Raw genomic sequence first — 20,785 nt, forward strand, 5'->3', positions numbered from 1 at the left:
GTAAATCTGATTTGTATGTAAAAATGTGTGCACTGTTGGAGCAAATCCGCAATAAAGTCCAGCTTACGCACAAAACTTTTGTTTGTAAAATTCCCTGAATCGTACAAGAGTAAACCTAGTTGAAGAAGCATGTTACACATACTTGTTGATGTAATAATCAGATATTTTATGGAAAACAATCAAAAATATAATTTGACTTGTTACATGGCAAGTGTTAGGTGCATCCGTTTTGGTATCTCATTAAACCAAGGTCAGTTGCCCTGATGTTTCTTCTTCACACTACGGCATACTAGCAGCGTCCCTATTGTTACTCTCGGTACCTGACCACCTTTGAGCTGTGAATTCCCAGAGCAGACTACAGAAAGAGATGACACATAAAGAAGTGATCTAAAGGTGAGAAGCTGGGCCATAAATCCAAGAACAACACTGCCACTGTGGCGAGAAAGACATATGTGGGAGAGAAAGGTAACCATAGTAAATCAATAAAGCCTGTTTATGCCTTTGGTCCGTTTTTCACTTATTTTTTAGTTTTTTTATTCTTGTTAAGCATGCCCCACGGTGTGTGCACATTTTTATCACAATAACAGACAATCCCGTCGTAACAGTGCTGCAGCAGCCCACTGCGGTTGCAGACTCGAGGAGGTAAATCAGTAACAAAACAGATGCAGTGTGTTCCTATGTGTTTGAGCATGACATGGTGATTGTGTGAGGAAGCGAACAAGGCAGATTTAACAGGCTGCTGAACAACAGAATTTGTTTCATCCCCTCCTGCTGCTTTTATCTAGACTCCATGCGTTTGCCTTAAGCTCCATACATGTTTTGTTCATACTGATTGGTGAATTGGCAGTCATTCACTTCCACAAGCAACACCAATGGTTTTAAATAGTTGAAAGTTTTTTTTATTTTTATTTTTTATTCCGATTTGCAAATGAAAGGATTGTAAAGAAAAACTTTCATCAGTGATTATATAACTCATGGAGGTGATAAAGGGTGTTTCAATGCGTTTAATAAAAAATACAAACTTATTTTCTCTTGCAAAAAAATTTATTCTGTTTAAGGTCAGTTAGAATGACCAAAAATACTAAATTAGAGATCTTTTTTTCACCTTCCTCTAATTCAAAGGTTTGCATGCATTTTTCCAATATTTGTTAGTTAGCTCAATGATGTGGGTAAAATGCTGGAATTTTGTCCCTTTCCTCCTGACAGAACTGGTGTTAATTTCAGTATAAGCTGGAGACTGAACACAAATGCACACCACAAAGACTGGAGGAAAAGATTGGACATCAAAGATGAAAAATAATTTCCAAACCAGAATGATATCTTCACATCTGACAGGACAGTGACAGCGTAATGACTGTTGCCGCTGAGACAGGCACTGCACTCCAAAAATAGAGGCACAATTTCATAAGCCAGCTATTTTGTCCTAGGAAGATACTGACTTATCACAACAAAACAACCACAAACAAGAAAAATTGAACATCATGTTTTGTTTTGTTTTCTGACGGGCTTCTAAAATCAAGAGGAGTCATAAAATGTGCCATAGCAAAAGTACAGCATACCATTGTGATTATTGATAATTTACCACTTAAGAGCAGACTATCAGTTTTATTTACAACTCTCTCCTTCCATCTCTTCCTTCTCTCAGGGTGGAATAAACGAGTGGACTATGAGCCAGGAACAGGCAGTAAGCAGCTGTTTCCCAAGATGCACCTTGAGACCTGTGGTGAGCTGCTGTCTTCGTTGAGGGTCACCGTGGAGCTGCAGACCAGCCACATTGGGAAAGGCTGCGACCGAGAGACCTACTCAGAGAAATCGCTACAGAAACTTTGTGGTTGGTTTCTTCTTTTGCCTGGCTGTTTGTGTTTTATCATTTCCATCTGACAAAGCTCACAAATCACCTGGTCAACTTTTTGGATCCCATAAAACACTGTTTCAGTGTGGATGCAGTGCAAAAAACATTCCTGTTTTTGAAAAAAAAAGAAAGCTTTTCTGTGTGGATAGGGCCTCAAACAAAGCCAAAATAATTTGTATTTGGCATTTTAAATTGGTTATCCTGCTTCCTTTGGTAACATGCCCAACAGAGAGGCCAGCTAACCATGCCAGTTGACAGCAGCATCTCCCTTTTTAATGAACACAACTGTTGGTGGCTGCCAGGAGTTTACTTCAAAATTCATAATGTACAGGTTACTAAACCTAGCTTATTTTTGAACAGAACACTTAAAATACTGGTAACATTTAAACTTCGAGTGCTACACATGAACACGCCTACATACACACACATAGTCTGTTTTTCTGTCTTCACAAGGACTTTGCATTGAATTCTATTAATTTTTAATTCATTTTTATAGCCTAACCCTATTACTTACCCTTAGCATAACTATTAGCAGTACATGCCTAACAGTAAACTTGATCTTAACCCAATTCACGCCTTAGTCCCAAATTTTAACCCATAACACAAAACCACTTCTTCTTATGGGGGCCCATAAGAACTATTATATTTTTTAGAAAAATGGGTCTCATAATGTATCAAATACAAGGCCACAAACACACACAAGTCTGAAGTTTAAATAACCATCTTATTATTGTCCTGATAATTTCATATCATCAAAAACACATAGTGAGCCAATACTGAATATCCATCTCATTCTGAAAGTGGAAGTTGTCTTTAAAATTTTTTATGCTAAAAAGGTTTAAATGTATTTTCTGGACCCCTCTGCCTCAACGCTGCGACTTTACACACTCAGCAATGCAAATATTTCTCATCAAATAGGAAAGATAATTGGCAAAGAAACATTTTCTCATGAGTAAGTGTTCCAACACTGGAACAGCCCTGAAAACTGCAGGACATGTTTGCTGTATAGATCTGGATTACACAAAATCTGCAAAAATCAATAACAATTTTAAACCCCAACAGTTTCTTGAGAGTATTATGTTTATTTTAGCTTAGATGACAGAAACTGCCCACTGTCTTTAACAAAATTAGTTTACAATCCCTACAAGCTAAATCATAGGACAGCAACATTTTTAATTCAAAGAGCCACTTAACCCCTTTGCTATACAATAAAATTTGTCTAGAGCTGTGAAAAAAGATGCCTTTTATAAATATGTTCTAAATGGAATGTTCTATTTTGAAAACTAAGAAAATTAAACAATATTTTCAGATTTCAGAATGAAACAAAAGATCCAAGTTTTACAAATAAACAAGAACAAATTTTGCAGAACGAGGAAAATAAAGAAAATTGGTAGCGCAAATAAAAAATAAAAGTGTCTGAAGCAAAAAAAGTTAATTTTACAAGCCTTGAACATTTTGGTGTAGCTATTATATGTGGGTAGTGCATATAAACACACAGAAGAACTGCTAATATCACCCTTTCTAATTGCCTTTATAATTAAAAACATTTCTTATTTGGTTTTTTAACAACCACAGTGTAGGGCCCAACAAGCCACACTGGTCTCTGGAGCCACACGCAAACCCCTGAATTAAACAATCAATTCATACATATATAATGATATTTTAGGGTGAGGAGAAGGCACCTCCACTTTGCCCTAGATTCTCTGCATTTAAATAAATGCCAAGCACTTTTAGTAGGTGCTCTGGTGTTTTCAATAAAATTTCAGCCAGATCAGGCGGTAGCTACACCTTGATGCATCAGTTAATATGAACTAAGAATGTACCAAAACCAATTTACAAAGCATATTTTATGTACTACATGCTATTAAATGAAATATAAATAATTTATTTTTATATAGTATATAAAAATGTGTAGCAGTTTTAGAAGCATATTTTGATTGTGTTTGTACCCAAAGTAGCTGAAAGCAGGTGGGCCTATGCCCAACTTTCCTAAGACTGTAAGTGAAAAATGTTGACTCCATCCCCTGTTGACTCCATATTTTGTACTACATGCTACTGCACAATGCTATATACGAAACAAATGCAACAGTCTAGGACAAACTGTAGAAAGTGAGAGGTTTTAACATGTTTGCACAGGTGCAGAAGTTAAAATAAGATTAAAATGTCTCCACATTACGATTGTTTGTAAATCATATGCATAACTGTCTTTGTTTAGTTCACTAGATAGTTTGTTTACTTCTCTTCTGGTTTTCCAACCATTCCATCCATCCATCCATTTTCTAACACCCTTGGCCCTAGTGGGGTCAGGAGGCGTGCTAGGGCCTATCTCCAGCAAGACATTTCAGGCAAGAGGCAGGGTACACACTGGACAGGTCGCCAGTTTGTCGCAGGGCAACACAGAGTCAAACAGGACAAACAACCATGCACACACACACATACTCACACCTAGGGAGAATTTAGAGAGACCAATTAATCTGACAGTCATGTTTCTGGACTGTGGGAGGAAGCCAGAGTACCTGGAGACAACCCACGCATGCACAGGGAGAACATGCAAACTCCATGCAGAAAGACCCCAGGCCGGGAATTGAACCCTTCCTTTTGCTACCAACTGCACCACTGTGCAGCCCCCTCTGTATGTCAACAGACTCTTTATAAGTGAGCCATGTCTTCAGGCAGTTTGCTTGATTTGTCAAAATATGAATTAAAAAGCTTGCACGCCTCCCCAACTGATGTGGACTGTCTGAGAAAACATACTCTGGTCAACCCGAAGAACCCTAAATTTCACACATGTAGGCTCTATTTGTAAAAGTAGATTATTCTGAAAACTGTTGGTTGTACACAATTTCATTATAGTGGATCCGACTAAGGTGGTTTAAATTCAAATTCACACCACACTTTTCAGATTTGGGTCGGTAGCAATTGTGGAAAACTTTCCATCCTTTTCCTTCCACTTCACAATCTTGCACTACTTTGTGGTTGAAATGTGACTAAAAATGCAAAGGTTCAAAGTCCGAGTCCTTCAGCAAAACCTTATGTGCACATCATCTGGAGATTTCAAATTATTTTGACAGAAAGTTTTGTTGTGTATGTCTGCTGATAGTGAGAAGCGAAGCAGCAGACTAAAAGTGAGAGCATGAAATCAGGATTATGCTTTCTGCTTAAAGTCAACACTCAGAGAAGCAGGGTCAGACAGGGCCTGAGGCGCCTTCCTTTAAATTAACATCTAAAAGCTCTCAGCCCGGGTTACAGTCTTATCTCCTCTTATGTCCCTGGTAAACCCCTGTGCTAAATGAAGGCACCAGAATGGCAACTTAAAGCTTTGTCACTAATGATGTGACGGAGCGAGGGCATTAGCCGCCCAGATGCAGCCACGCTCCCTCCTCAGTGACTGATGAGCAGCAGAGTCGCCATGTCAGTCCCAAGAGTCCAAACAAAGCAGCCAGGTCCCCCGTCCCCTCTGCCCCGCCCACACCTGCCCAGGGGGGCAGGAGTCATCATCGTTGACTAACGGCCTTCACACAAGCCTCACACTCCAGCTCATCTGAATGCATAATCCCCACCCATGCTTTTCCTGCCTCCCCCCTTTCCCCCTGGCTCCCGGTCCATGCATGGTTTACCACTAAAGAGCTCTTTTCTGGCACCTCATAATCGTTATCTGATAGCAAATAGAATAAATTGTAATTGCTTTTTTAAAGCACAATCAATTTCAGATAATGTACAGAGACATTGGGCAAAGCGGCATTTGCAGCTGGGTGTTGGAGAAGTCGATCAGTTTTTATTTACTGAGGGAATTTAATTAGTTGAGTTGAAACATTGCTGGTGCCATAAGAAGGCAGGGGAGGAAAATCAGACCTTTAGAGATGGAGGAAAAATACCAATTAATGTGCTAATGTGCTTTTAGCAGAAATGAGCAGATGCCTGTGGCATTTGGACAACAGTGTCCAATATAATCTCTAAGCAGTTCTGTGGTTTCTGTATCATTGGGCTTCATTAGCATTCATCAGTGGAGAAACATTTCGAAATTTGCTTTAAAGGGACTATCCAGGATTTTTCAAGTGAGGTCCTGTTAAAAATGCTGTAAGTAGTTAATATCTTACCTGCAGTGCATAACTCACTTGGTGTCCCTTTCATGCTGGGTGGGCAGCTCGTCAATCTTGATTGGTTTTAGCGTATGCCACTCCAAACACTGCCATCTACTAGCCAACCAGTGTAAGTGCATACAATCTTCAAACACACATGGCTGGCAGTCACCCAAAATGCTGAACACCTCTGAAATAACTTGCCAAATTCAACTTGTGTATTATTTAACATTTGGGAGAATTGGTCTAATGTGGGGAAGAAATTCTAATAAGTCCTCCTGTAATAAACTATTCTTGAAAATACCTCAGATTTCTTTTATGAAAATTATTGGAAGTTAAATAAATTGCATCAGTAACAGGTAGTAACTTTTTTCTTTTGTTTAGAGAAAGTGTGCAAAGACCTAAACAGTGTAGGGAATCTGATATGTAGTCAGTTGAGCACTGTTGAGCGACAGTGCATGCGGACGTTCCTGAGGGACTGAAGGACTGTGGTACATTTGTTGTAGTGTCCATGGAGATAAGTATGCAGAAGTAGCTACAGATGCTGAGGAAGACGGGGGTTTGCCACCTGACAGATCCCAAGGAAAAATAAAGAGAATATTAAATACTGATAGCTCAATAGAAATGTGTTTCTTTGTTAAACTGACGGATTAATTGATGACTCTCATTCCTTTTTTTGTTAGAATCATGAATTATGTTGTTTTTGTATTAAAATATGTAATTGAACAGTGACACTTGAGATGAGGCAGAGTACACAGGCTAAAAAATCAGGACGGTACATATTTTTTTAATCTTAATACAGTATTGTAATACAATGATATAACTTGTGTGCCCACAATAGACACGTTGAACTTCAGTGTACTGAGTCACATATGGTAAATGGTAAATGGCTTGTACTTGTATAGTGCAAGTACAAGCCAGTGCTTTGGGGTTCAGAGGACCCCAAAGCACTTCACACTACATTTGGTCATTCAGTCATTCACCCATTCATGCACACATTCACCCTGAAAGCCAATAGAAACAGAATAAATCAGACTGCTCCAGACTGGGCAGAGAAGAAAATTAGCTTCTCATCTTCTTTTCTCTTGCTTGCCTCACTATGTCACATACTAATGTTGGTTAAACACAGGAAATATAATTTGCTCCTTTTTTTGCTCTGAGTGAACTGGATGCAGCACCATAAGCGATGTTTTCAGTTCATCACAGAATCCAGCAAGCTCAGCGAATGTCGCTTTATGTGTGCAAACCGCTTGGTACTGGCAAAACAGACAGACTCATTAAAAATGAGTGGAAAAATAGGTGGATATAGAAAGCTTTGAAGCTTCTGCCTACTTTAGCATTGTTATTGGCTATTGGTTAGCCAGTTGTGGTATGCTCACAGTTCTACAAATCATTTATACAATTTCTATCAGGATATAAGAGAGTTGTGAGCTTTTTCAGTGCTTTTTGGTGACTGTCTAGAAGTCTTTATTAGCAAACTGTCAACACAAATCTACATCCTTCCTCATTTCAAAAGAAGACTCTAAGATGAAGTGGTGGCTGGTGACAAAACAATTTTGGTTGAGCTGTACACAACATTCTTCATACAACAAGATAACAAAGTGCTAAATTAGCTAAAAGTTAAAAATCTGTTCAGTAACTTGCAAGATGTACAGTATTCAATTGTTTAATCTTCCTCAACAATTCACTCTGAATTACACTCAAAACTGTGAAAAATACCAAGCTAATGTATGAATGCCTATCCCTAGAAGTTTAACAATATTCTGTCAAAGCTTAATTTTTGAGAATCAAGACAGACAGCGCAGGCCTTCCTACTTTATTCAACTAAATTACTATGAAATAATCATTACTACAAATAAAGTTAACCCAGAAATCCAAAGGACTTCATCCTGCTGAAATCACTCCACAGACATCTACAGACATCTGCAAAATCTTACAGATATTGAAAGCTGAAGCACATGAGCTTCAGCTTCTCCTTGTTCTGATCCAACAAACACTGTGATATCAACCAATTATCAACATTAGAACAGCAGAAAGAAAGGCAACAGGAACCACCTTCATTATTGACAATTTTAAAAAAGAAATCTTCAGAACATTTATTGAAAGCAGCATTTATTGAGGGCAACATCTTGAAAGGAAATGACAGATCACTGAAGAGCATGTCAAATATGTCAAGGCACAAGATGAGCAATGTGGCAAAATATTATTTATCTAGGTGACAGCTTAGAAAGAAAGGCCTCTCTGATCTCAAGACACTGAGGTTATTGTGTAAAAGGAATGATGGAGCTGTTCGCAGAGGGAAAAGGAATGGAATGACTTAATGCTGTGCAGTGACGATTGGTGTATTTTGTCAGGACTTGTGGGGATCATATACCATAAGTGTCAGCTATAAACAATTCATACCACACTTTTGTCCTCCTCAGCAAGTGCCTGCTGCATCTTCTCTCATTGTGTAACCACAGTGCTCAGTTGGTGTCCTTTCTGGTTTCCATAGAGGCACAATTCAGCTCTGAGCTATGCTCCAAATTTATGGACAATGACTCACATCTCTCTTCTTTTTAAAGTTAGTTTCATCTGCCATGAATCAATACTTGCATCCTCTATCCATCTTGCTGTATTGATTACATATTAAGCTATGTCATCTTCCTTACTCATAAGTAATCATACCCAAGGTTAAGGCAATATACACCACATATCTTCCATGATTGTTATTGACACATCTTGTGTTGCTCTCTTTCTTCATTCCCACTGCTGTGACCTCCAGGCGCCTCATCGGGTAGCACCGACCTCCTCCCGGCCCCCAGCGCCGCCACCAACTGGACAGCCTCCCTTGTGTCTGACAATGGACGGGACAGCGACCTGATCTTCAGGTTTGACGGGCATCAGGCGGCCAAAATCCCTGACTGGGTGGTTCCCCAGAATCTGACCGACCAGTTCACAATTGCAACGTGGATGAAGCACGGACCGAGCCCCGGGCTCAGAGCTGAGAAGGAGACACTGCTCTGTAACTCTGACAAAACCGGTGAGTCATTTGTCTTTTCTGAAGTTTCTTCCTGGCAAATGCCTGGAAGAGACAGGGATAGACAACAAATTGATTGTGCCCATCTAGCTCAGGTGCCTGTGTCAAAGATCTGCTCTGTGATCTAAAGTCAGGGGCCATCTCCAGGAAACCTATATTCAACCTTAGCGGACTCCAGATTTTAGTTACAGCAGCAAGAATTTGTCGCTCTAATTTGGAAATAAAATGAACACTAAATAGACTTTTACTATAAAACCCATCTATTTTAATTTTCCTGTGCAAAGACTAACGTTTCTTGCTTACCTCGCATTTAGTCCGTCATTCTCAGAGCCATTAAGCTTCATATGGTGAAGTAGTGTAGATATGACCCATTGTGTAGATGGTTTTATACCAAGATTCTACAAAAACTGATGATTTTCAAATAGCAACTACATTTTTGATACTTCACTGCTATTTTCTTTTCATTTGCAGTTTTTGTCTAACCAGCAAATGAGAAATGTTTTTTAAAAATTATTATTTCATTTTTAGTAATACTTTTATACAGCAATGCAATTGGCATTAGTTCCATCTTAATATTTGCACTGAAAGTGGGGATAAATATCTGACAGCTGGTCTCAGTCAGAGGAAGCGCCACTGTCCCAGTTTCCTGTGGATTCAGGAAGCCAGATGTCAGACTGACTTTACCTGACAGTTGTGAGTAGGTGTGGTGAGTTTTGCTCCCTGGTGCCTACTCATCTGTCTTTCTCCTACAGAGATGAATCGTCATCACTACTCGCTGTATGTCCATAATTGCCGGCTGGTATTCCTGCTGAGGAGGGACTTTACGCAGGTGGACACCTTCAGACCAGCAGAGTTCCACTGGAAATTGGAGCAGGTAAGAAGCTGATGTTAAGATTTAAAGAACAGACAGAAGAACCTGTGTTCTCATTGACCCTTTGTGGATTAAATAAGTAGGTCACAGGGTGCTGTCACAGAGATGTGAAGCTTCTATCCTGGATTAAGCATGTAGTTTACTAGACAATGTTTGGGGTTTTATTTATTTTTTTCACTTAATCCATCTTTGTCTGTGTTTAACACTAAAGAAATCACTCAATCTGTATTGATGTTAGGAAAAAGCTTTTATTTTCTTTCTTTTTTCAGTTTTTTGAACAAAACCAAACTTTAATTTGCTAAAATGTGACAAGCAAAAATGAATCTCTTGTTTTTTCAAAGTTTCAGACCATTAAACCTCTTGAAAGACAAGGTAAATAACCTCAACCCCTGCTGTATTGCACTGCTGTCCGTTAATAGTCATGTGAAAATGTGATTGTGCTGTTTCAGAATGACATAGGACATAAAACATACTTGCTTTCTGGTGTGTTATGACTTATTGCAGTATTCCATATTTAAGTTTATTTCCTATAGCAGAATGGATGGCTGCAATAAACTAGAAAACCTTCAGGTCAAACCTTGGTTATTGTTGTTCAGCAAAAGATGGCAAACCTTTCTTTAAGGGAAGAATTTGGTTGCTTGTTGCGAAGTTTCACTGTGACACATCTATCTAGCTCTGTTTGTGAGAGCCTTTAATTGATAACATTTTTATTCCCCATCACTTTCAGATAGCAGTGTTCCAAACTCATGTCTTAAGGTGTGAAATCTAAAACCATTTCTGACTAATGATGTGATTATTTCATAAGGCAAAGGCAAAAACTGCAGCTATTCACCAACACACTGGCAGACAACATTCATCGTTGTCTGCGGATCTAGCAGACCCTGATACACATATGACTAATTTCCTCTGAATGGTACAACATGGGTTGGTGTAGTTTGGTACATTATTTTGTAATGAAGAATGTTTCCACCACCAGTTGGACTCTCACTGGGGAGGAAGTGACGTTTTTCTGCACCTCAATCAATGAGTTGTGTTGTGTGATCCTGCACCTCTACCATAATCATACTGTATCATTGTCCTATGGACCTACAACTCACACCAAATGAGGCAATTGTAAAATTTGGAGGATGATTGACAAGTTTCTTTTTTTTAATTTAAGACAATGAGGCCTATGACAGAACTCAGCCAGAAAGGAGAAATCCCCCACATATATCTCATTCAGTTTGCTCAAGTGAATGCTGAGCTATTATCCCGACAATCTTGACTCCACAATCCTGCTGCCTGTGGTCCTGGCAAATGAACTTGTGAGATATGAAAGGACAAATATTTTCATAATAGGGGATTTATGGGTATAGAAAGAGCTGCTAGGTCCAAAAAACAATTCTGTGTCTCACTATTGCTAATAAAACATCAAGGAACCTATTTTTTTAATATTCCTTTATTTTATTAGGTAAACCCCGTTGAGATCTAGATCTCATTTTCAAGAGGGACCTGAAACAAACTTCACTCCCTGTCGGGGAATCGAACCCCGGTCTCCCGCGTGACAGGCGGGGATACTCACCACTGTACTAACGAGGAGATAAGTCTTTTAGTCTTGAGCTCTGATCTCTTTGCTTTGTCACGACAAAGCAAGACAAGAAAATTAGCTTTGGTCTAGTATAATTGTTGCTATAATAAAATACAACATGTATGAACTGAGAAACTCTAGAAAAAAAACATAATTTCAAATACAGCTACCTTAAGAAGACTCCATGTTGTAAAAACTAGTAAATGAACCTAAATTAGTAAATGATTGGAGTGTAAATTTATCTCACTGCTGTTAGCATGGCAGAGAGATAATGGGTTAATACATTTCTATGAACTGAACTTTGAGCAAGATTTTGTTAAGGGTAAAGTTAGTTGGGATTCATTCACTGGGAGGTGGTAAGGATTTTTCCCGTAAGTCTTGCATTATTTTGTAGTTCTCTGTTGCCTCTGCCATTCCATCCATTTTTAAACAGCTGCTGTATGCCCTGAACTGAAGCTACATGTCAACTTATATGTGATTGAAAATAAGGAATGAATGATTTACAAGACAGCTAATTAAATGCTGATAAAATATATGCCTTTTTTCAGGGAAACCATATAACCAATTTCAACACTTACGTTTCATCATTTTGTTTAACATACTTCTGCTTTTAAGTGATGAATATTTAACAGGGTGGCACTGCAGAAGTAGACTTGGTCACTTCAGAGGCTTGTAGGGGTGTGTGTGTGTGTTGTGTATTAACAGCAGCAGCTGTCTTTTGCTCAAGGAGGCTGTCCAAATGTAAGACAGGTGACCTCGACTCCACAGACCTCACACTTGCACCCAACAAGGACATTGGATTCAGGCTAGAGACACACAGCTGAGCCTGGACATCCAGATGGAGAACCGCAGGCTAATTTGATCAGACGGATCACTGGTCTTGATTTGGGAGAAAGCATGAACGAGGTCATCCATCACCCACCTGACAGACAGTAAAGTGTGTATGAGTCATCTTTTGGATTTTTAGACAAAGAGCTCAGATTAACGGCATTTTTGTATTCTGACTCCACATTTTCTCTCTGAGAGGAAGTCTTCAACAACAACCTTCAACAGTTGTAAGAAAATTATTTCCTCTGAAATAAAGGTTCTTTTTGTTAAGACTGTGCTGATATTGCAATCTTAACAAAAAGAAATGCATACAATGACTGTTGCAAACAACCACCAAATAAACTGAGAGATTTTGCTCATCTGATATCATCCAAATTTACTACAGCGGATAAATCTTACACATAGAACAAAACACAATATGGTTATTTCTGATTTTGTCAAATACTGACACTGCAAAAAGCTACTTTGTAAAAGTTTCTCAATGTATGATAACCTCTGTTTCCTCTGCAAAAAACTTAATGTGTCACATGGTTGACCTGCTTTAACTTATAAGCAACAATTACTGCAGCTGCTGATGACAATGAGTTGAATGAGCTTAATGATAAGAAAGATAACAAAACACACTGAATAAAATTGTGTCTGCTTAGATACATTAAGAAGTATTAAAAATAATTAAACAATGAACAAAGATACAAATCAGAGTATAAAGATAGAGAGACATGCGTTAATTATGACAAGCTTCTTAGGTCTTGAAACTTTTGGAAAGTAATATTTTATTCTAATTTTATGAAGTAACATTTGAACTATAATACAAACAGATATCTCAGCAGAAACTGGGTACCTATGGAAATTTTTATGGCTATTTAAGGTTGCCCAGTGATTTTCTTTATTACAACAGAAAAATATGTTGTAGACTTGTAGATCTATAGCCTTGTAGATCTCTTCCTAATTTTGTCAAGAAGAATGATTTTGAGATGCAGACCTATTTAGAGCATTCGATTTGGCCTAACGACCTGAGCACCAATTTACAACAATAATGGACGTGTTTGTGTAGACATTTTTTCATCTTTTGAGGTTCAACTACATTTTGTCGTAAACCGAGAACTTTTCAATATCTATTTAACTTTTCTTTTTTTAATTGGCGAGATATGTATGAAAGTGTGGTATTTCCTGAACTTGCATTCTCCTTAAACATAATTATATCTTTAATGTAATATAAATAAAATCCTTTGTACAGCAAATTACCAGTATTTTACTGGCCAATAGTTTTATCTCAAACTATATTCTCTTATCTGCAATCAACAAAACATTCGTAAAGACCATGCTTATATCGTAATAACCTCTACAGCAATTGCTGAGAGAACATCTGCATTCCTTTTTAGTTTTTATAATTTATGTGCTTCCATCTTTTTCTCTTTTGTTAAAGGTTTTCTCAAACATGGAGGTGTAGGAGAAGATTTCCATTAAGTTGATATCTCCCTTTGCCTTAATGGCTTCTTTACTTCCTGTGCCTCTAATGTCTTTTTAACAACATCTGAATACCTCAAACTCAGCGAAGTCTTCCACTAAAGAATCTTTCGCTATATTGGTTTATCACAGAGGCCCAATTAATTTTTCTTACAATGCAATCAGGCACAGTGAGCTGGTACATAATGAGTGGAACTGGAGAGAGAGGATTATAGATATTAATTTTACCTACTGACAAAATGAGAGTTCAGTTTCTTAATAACAGAGGCAGGGTGGCTTTCTGCACACTGGTCCATTGTGTTCAATGTTGGTCCATATTTTCACTAGTTTTATCTCTGTTGTCTGCATTGTTGGCAGCTGGCGCCTGAAGTTTTAATTGACATCACTGACAATTGTTGCACTGAGGTGGCATTCAGCATCACTTTTGTGCAGAGTTCCATATTCTTTCAGCGCAGATCCAATCTCAAGCATTTCAAAGAAGAAGGCTGTCTGTCTTCAAATGTTTCCTGCATAAGCAATTATAGGCCCTGCAAGTTTTTCAGCCTCAAAGGGAATTTAAATTTGGAAAGCACAATAGCAACAGGAATGCATTGCCTGAAACCACGCCAGATTCATGTTTTAGTTCATCCACATTGTAAGAGCTTTTGATATACTGTATTATTATTCTATTCACTTGGAAAAACAAAAGTCATTTGAATTTAATTCTCTTTGATATCTCAAAAGCACTTATCATGAATATCTTAGATATACGATTCATTTAAAGCTGCAGTGCCTTCTTTGTTGTAAGGTTACAGCAAAAACACTTGAAATTTCAAACATTCAATAAATTCTGTTTCCAAAACCAGAACAATGTATAATTTAGTACCAACACAATCTGAGCTATGCATTAGAAGGGAAGCTGGCACTGAGTTGACCCCCAGGACCAATGGGTAGCCTGTGGAGGAGGGAGGGTAATCCGAACTTATGAGAGGAAACATTGGGTGAAAACCAGTAGGTTACCAGTCCATACCAGTCCAGTACTATTACCATCTCTGAGACTCCTTAAATACTGTTGGAAAAAAAATTGCAGTTATCTGCATGTTATGTTCATCTGTTAAGCTACATGTTGTAAAAACATCCAACAATCTTATTTTACAATAAACACTCTTCCTTTGCTGCAAATTTGTTTGAGTAGAATAATGCAAACCAAGTAGAAAGACAAGTGGAAGTCTTTGTTTTCAAGTTAGATAATTGGAGCATTATCATCATTTGTCTCTTTAGTGTACTTTCAGCACAAAGCAGAAATCTATAACAAGTCACCTCAACCCGCTCAGATGGAAAAACCGAACACAAAAAGACAACTGGTATAACTGAGATCTCAATGATGTTTGCAACAGGAGTCTAAATTGAATGTGGTAAGGATATCATTGCAGTCAACTACTCCCATAGAAACCAAAAGCAATCAGAAAAACACTCCAGGGAGGATATTCTCAGACTTCATCTCTGAACAGCAGTGGAAAATATTCAAATTTAATAAGAAACAAGTCCTTTTGTGCAATAGTAGCACAGCTCTATTGTTCCTCATAACTATAATTTTTGTATTTTTGCAGAATAAAACTAATTGCATCATGACATTTGTATGTTTGGATACAAATTAAATGGTCATGTGGTGTCCCTGATGCCCATTAAACATTGCTCTTGGTAACTAATATTTGAAGCAAAGTTTGTGTACTGACTACTCACTACTTCAGTGACTACTGTGCATTTTTCACATTTGCAACATTACAGCCATAATGCAGTTTACAAGTATTTTATGTGACAGACCAGGAAGTGTGAAAAGTGTTGCCTACATTTGACCTCAGTCCCCAAATGCAATTCTGTGTAGAACCCTCATTTCCTGCTATGCCAGTTACTAGTCTTTTGCAGGATGGCTCTAGATTCTTATTTCCAATTCACTCAACTTCAGTGACTTTGTGAATATCAGTTTTTAGGTCTTGCCACATATTTTTCATTACAGTTAGGTCTGAAATTTGACTCAACCTTTTTTTCTTCTTCTTCTTCTTCTCCTCTAGCTTTTCCCTTCAGGGGTAACCACAGAAAATCATCTGTCTCCATTTACTCATGTCCTCTGCATCCTCTACCCTCACCCTGACTAACTTTCTGTCCTCTTTCATCACATCCATAAATCTATGTTTTGGTCTCAGTCATGTCCTCCTGCCCTGTGGCTCCAATCTCAGCATTCTTATACGATTTGACAATTTTCTCTCCTCTGAACATGTCCAAACAATCCCGACCTGGCTTTGTTGGACGATGAGTACATCAGTTGCCCCACTGACGTACTCATTGCTGATCTTGATTCATGAGGGCACCGGTGTCCTCAGGGACACCGTGGGGATCTAAGCGTTTTGGGGGTGACAGTTGAGAGGTTAACTTATTTTATATTTAAATCACCAAAAGGGGGTTTTACATGCCTAATGACAAAAATAATATAAATATATTGGTCTACGAAACTGTTAAAACCTGGTTACTAGCCAAATAGTCTAAAGAATGGAGCATGGAAAACTGGGAAAAGTCTTAACCCATTTGCCATTATCTCTCCCCACAGTTTCCCACAAAGTAGTTCATACTGTTTGTCAAAACAGGGATCTCCTGAGTGCTATTTGAATGCGCAGCATCTGGTACCTTTTGTGTTACCGTTGACTGCTATCATTTGAAACAGCTTGTTAACAAATTATGGGCTGCAATGGGACCACCCTACCTGATAAGGTTGTGAAGTGATGCTGTTTTTCACAGTGAAAGTCATAGAGCACAAAAACAGCCCCAAAAGTTGCAAGAAGTGGAGCCATCTGTGGGGCTCAGACAAGAAGGAGATTACAAGCAGGAAAAGAAAGGCATCCAGCTTTCTTCCACCATGGCTCACCCTCAGGCTCAGATCCTGTGTGAGGTGCACAAACCATTACCAAAGGCTCCAAGAACAGCCCATTCAGCTGGCCTCTGTTTTTTACTAAACCCATCTGCATTGAAGGGTGTTCTGCATTTTTGTTCCATATGCATCATTTTATGCTGAGGACTTTAATTTGAAGTTATGAGAATAAAATTCACAATCGTGGGCAGACAGATGTTTAAAAACATATTTTCCAGTAATAGTTTGGTAAAGGATAAATAACATTTTTTCACCTAATTTGTGAGCACAAAATCTCATGGTATTTCATTTAAGCAGAATTTATACAAAAAAATAACAGAACCTTTATTTCCAGCTTTCAGCAGGCCTTGAAATATCTTACTGTTTCTATGTGTATCTCTTAGTGTGTGAGACATGCACACACTCACACAGCACCTCACTCCTCCTGGGAGGAGTAATGTTGAATGATAGATGACTCCTTCTAAAGGGCCTGCTAAATTTAGAGCTCCACTGCACCAACTGTCTCCAACGAGCTTGATGGACACACACACACACACACACGTGCCCACCCACGCACGCACTCATGCACGCAGAGATTCACACATACATTTGAAGCATCTTTTGACTGTCTTGAAGCATTTTGAACCAGGTAGTTTAAGCCCCAATTCTGCTTCTGTCTGCAAACCTTAGTCGCCATGTGTATGTAGAGCTGCTGCTCCTTATTTTTCTAAAGCAGAAACACTTTAAAGGGATACAGTTTCATGGCTTTCGAAGTCAGAGTTTCGTTATAAGCTCATTGTAAGTAGTTAATATCTTTCCAAGAGTATGTAACCCTCTTTGCATCTTGATTTATCTCTTTAGGTAGACCTAAGCAGGGGTGTCAAACTCCAGTCCTCAAAGGCCAGTATCCTGCAACTTTTAGATGTGTCTCTGCTGCACCACACCTGAATAGAATAATTAGGTCATGTGCAAGGCTCTGGAGAACTTATTTACACAAGAAGGAGGTAATTAAGCCATTTCATTCCAGTGTTTTGTACCTGTGGCACATCTAAAAACTGCAGGACAGTGGCCCTTGACGACTGGAGTTTGACACCTGCGACCTAAAGTCTAGTCAGGGAAAAACCACAGACCCGAGCACACTTTTACTGTCTTAATACAACTTTATTTTATTTTTTTTATTTCTGTCATAGTATTTATTTGTTATATATTAATGTCATGTTTGCTTTGGGCAGTCATTGGCAGGGAAGCTGATTTGCAATAGAAATTGCAGGTAGAAGGAAGCGTACCGCCAGGATTCTTTTTGTGTGAGAACAGAGATTTTAATGCATATCAAGTAAGAGTAATTGTCTAATATGAAGGGTAAGTGCTGTAAAAATCAATAAGCATTTACTTGGACACTATAATGCGTATTTTTCTATCCCACTTTCATTTCAGTCCTTTTTTACCACAGGGATCTTAAACTCCGCGCCTGTGTCCTGCTATTAACCCTCTATGGCATGGCGTTGCCCTCAGGCAACAAACCACATAGCTGTACCTCACATTGCTCCTTTATTTTATTTTTTGGGGGGCATGATTTTTGACATATTTTTGTCCAAAAAATAGTTCTTTTATGAATATAGTTTTTGTTTGATTTGTATTTCATTTCTCATAATCAGTGTAGACAATCTTGGTGTTCTAGACCAATGTTACCCTGAGGCAACACACCCAAATCTGGTTCCAGGAGGTGTCAGAGTCCGATTTTATGATTGACATGTAATTAGGGACCACCAAGCTCCCAAAGAATGCAGGAAAATATTTCTTCCCCACAAAAATAAAAAGTCATGCCATAGAGGGTTAAATGTGTCTCTGCTTAGAGTTTAGATTTCAGGCCAGATCGAGCCAAAATTATTTTCTTGATGATCGGGTCAGGTTGGCCTGAGCTTGTATTGTGCATTTAATAAACCTGCAATAAATGCAGCACAGAGAAAAGTAAACGAGAATGTGAAATATAAACTTATCTTAGTATAAATGGAAGAGTTGGCAGCTTACCCTGTTGAGTATAGAAAGAAAGGGAAGAGCAGAAGTTAATTTGGCTGCATTTTGTAAAACCTGATCTAAACTCTGCCTCTGCTTCAACACTTAAACCGAATATTAGGACATCAGCAGTGCAGTGACTGAATGCTGTAGGGATAATTTGGCCTTTTATTTCAGATGTGTTGAGCCATGGCACATCTAAAATGTGCAGGAATCCAGTCCAGTTTGTGACTCATGTTGCATAAAATATACCATGCCACCACCACCCTCCATATCCCATGCATTGCAACCCAATACAAATGTGGAAACAGTTTAAAGGTTAATGAAATAGCAAATAAAATAGGTTCTTCAAGAGAGTAGAAGCCCGCTTTGTCTTTGCCCCTCTCTGATTAGCTCTTATCTCCGCCCTCCGGGAGCAACCTGCCTGGATTTATTCTAATGAAGATGCCAAGAGAGTTAATCACTAGAGGTTTTAACACAACTGCTCTTCAGAAAATCTTTAACTGTCACTCTAAAATGTGTTTGCCTGTGCATTTACAGCCATCTGTTTGCTCAATGGGTAGGACAGGGATCCATTTACCCTGCAAGACAAACTTTATTTACTAAAAAACCCTGTTTGGAATCTCCTTAGAAGTGAGGCAGGAAATTAATTCATTAGCTTACAGACCACGCCACTCTGTCTGTAAAATTTCACCATGTAGAGCAAAAATCCCCCTGAAATGTACTTGTCACAGCAATCTCCATCCTCTCTTTAATAGTCAAGTAGCACCAAAAAATAAAACATTAGATCTGCTTTTAAATAAAGAGTGCCCACTGCTGGATTTTGGAGATTGTTTGTTAGGCATGTAGATGGCCTTTTTTGAATTCAGGTTTAGTTTTCTATTGACACAGCAATCAATAACCATGGGACATGAGGGGAGAGAGACAGAGAACAGAAGAAAGAAACAATAAAAGATAGACAAAAGGTAAGTGGAGGAAAGGAAAACCTCAGGGGATGAAGGTTAAAAGAGAAAAACTGCTTAAGAGAAAGAAAAGGTGATATATCTAGGAGACATCAGAAATGCCAGCTAAGCAGGACTGAAACATTGAAATATTAGCAGGTTGGAAAACAGAACCCAGCCATCACTCGAGGCCCCGTCCACTCAGAGACAATTTTAGATGTATCTGCAAAAGCTTTTTGTCTTTTAGGCCACACGGATTCAGCGTTTTGAAATACTAGAAACAAACTTTTGAAACCGGGTTCCAGGTTAAAACCATGACGTTAAGACTCCCTCTCTATATCTTGCCTCACTCTCACAAATGGAAAACACGGTGCAGTTCGGTGCTTTTTGTGTTGATATCTGGCAGTGGTACAGCGCCACCAATCAGCCTGGCATACCTACTACACCATTTCAGTGGTGCTGCCGCCTGTCATGTGGATGCACATTTTTCTTAATTGTGTTTCTAAAAATGTACCATGTGTGAACAGGGCCTGATATGCTACTAACAAAATTTGCCCTTTAAATTTTGTAATGACCACAATATTATGTACAAAAGGTAGATGGATATTCATTACATCAATATAAAATCATAACAAATTAGATGAAGAGGCAAAATTATGCAGTGATAATTTTATAAATGTATTTGTAACTAGCATGTGTTTTTGCAGCACACTTCATCATAAGATATCACGCATTCATCAGTCAGCATTATCGTAGTGTGCTGAGGCATCTCTCAACCTTTGCAACCACAGCCTCTTTCACAAATGAAATCAACCTTTATTACAAAAGCATATTCCGAAAGCCAGATCCATGCCCTTTTCCATTATTTTTATTTCCATCACACACAGGCATCCCAGGATGATATTACTTTCCCCTTTATGAGCGTGGGACGTACTGTGGGTCTTAGATGGGCGGAAATGGTGCTGGAGAGGCCACTAAATGACAGAGCAGAGGAGAAATAGCTTTTATTATGTCGCCCGTTCTCACCCGGTGTGTGTGGGTGACTGAGAGGCAGTGATCTCAGAGTAAGGTGGGTGTGCATTTTTGTTGTTGTGCACAGGGCTATAAGAGCATGTCCTATGCATTCGGAGAATGTATATGTACAGAGCCATTTACTTCCTGGGTCAACTCATTGGTGAAGGTAAAATACAAAGCTAATACAGAAATTACAGATTTATGCAGAATTACATTCTGACACAATTTTGAGATGAAGCATAAAGTCAGTGTA

General features: G+C 38.6%; 1 protein-coding gene across 2 annotated transcripts in view; it reads left to right on the forward strand.

Annotated features, from left to right (window-relative positions):
• clstn2 (calsyntenin 2) overlaps positions 1–20,785 on the forward strand; it is a 283,647-nt gene that overhangs the window by 214,919 nt on the left and 47,943 nt on the right. For both annotated transcript variants that reach the window (XM_023351906.1, XM_023351905.1), the window contains 3 exons: positions 1,646–1,831; positions 8,696–8,953; positions 9,703–9,824. In XM_023351906.1, the coding sequence (XP_023207674.1) occupies positions 1,646–1,831; positions 8,696–8,953; positions 9,703–9,824 (566 nt within the window). The remainder of the gene's footprint in view (positions 1–1,645; positions 1,832–8,695; positions 8,954–9,702; positions 9,825–20,785) is intronic.

This window comes from Xiphophorus maculatus, chromosome 18, assembly GCF_002775205.1.
Source record: "Xiphophorus maculatus strain JP 163 A chromosome 18, X_maculatus-5.0-male, whole genome shotgun sequence".
Classification (NCBI taxonomy): Eukaryota; Metazoa; Chordata; class Actinopteri; order Cyprinodontiformes; family Poeciliidae; genus Xiphophorus; species Xiphophorus maculatus.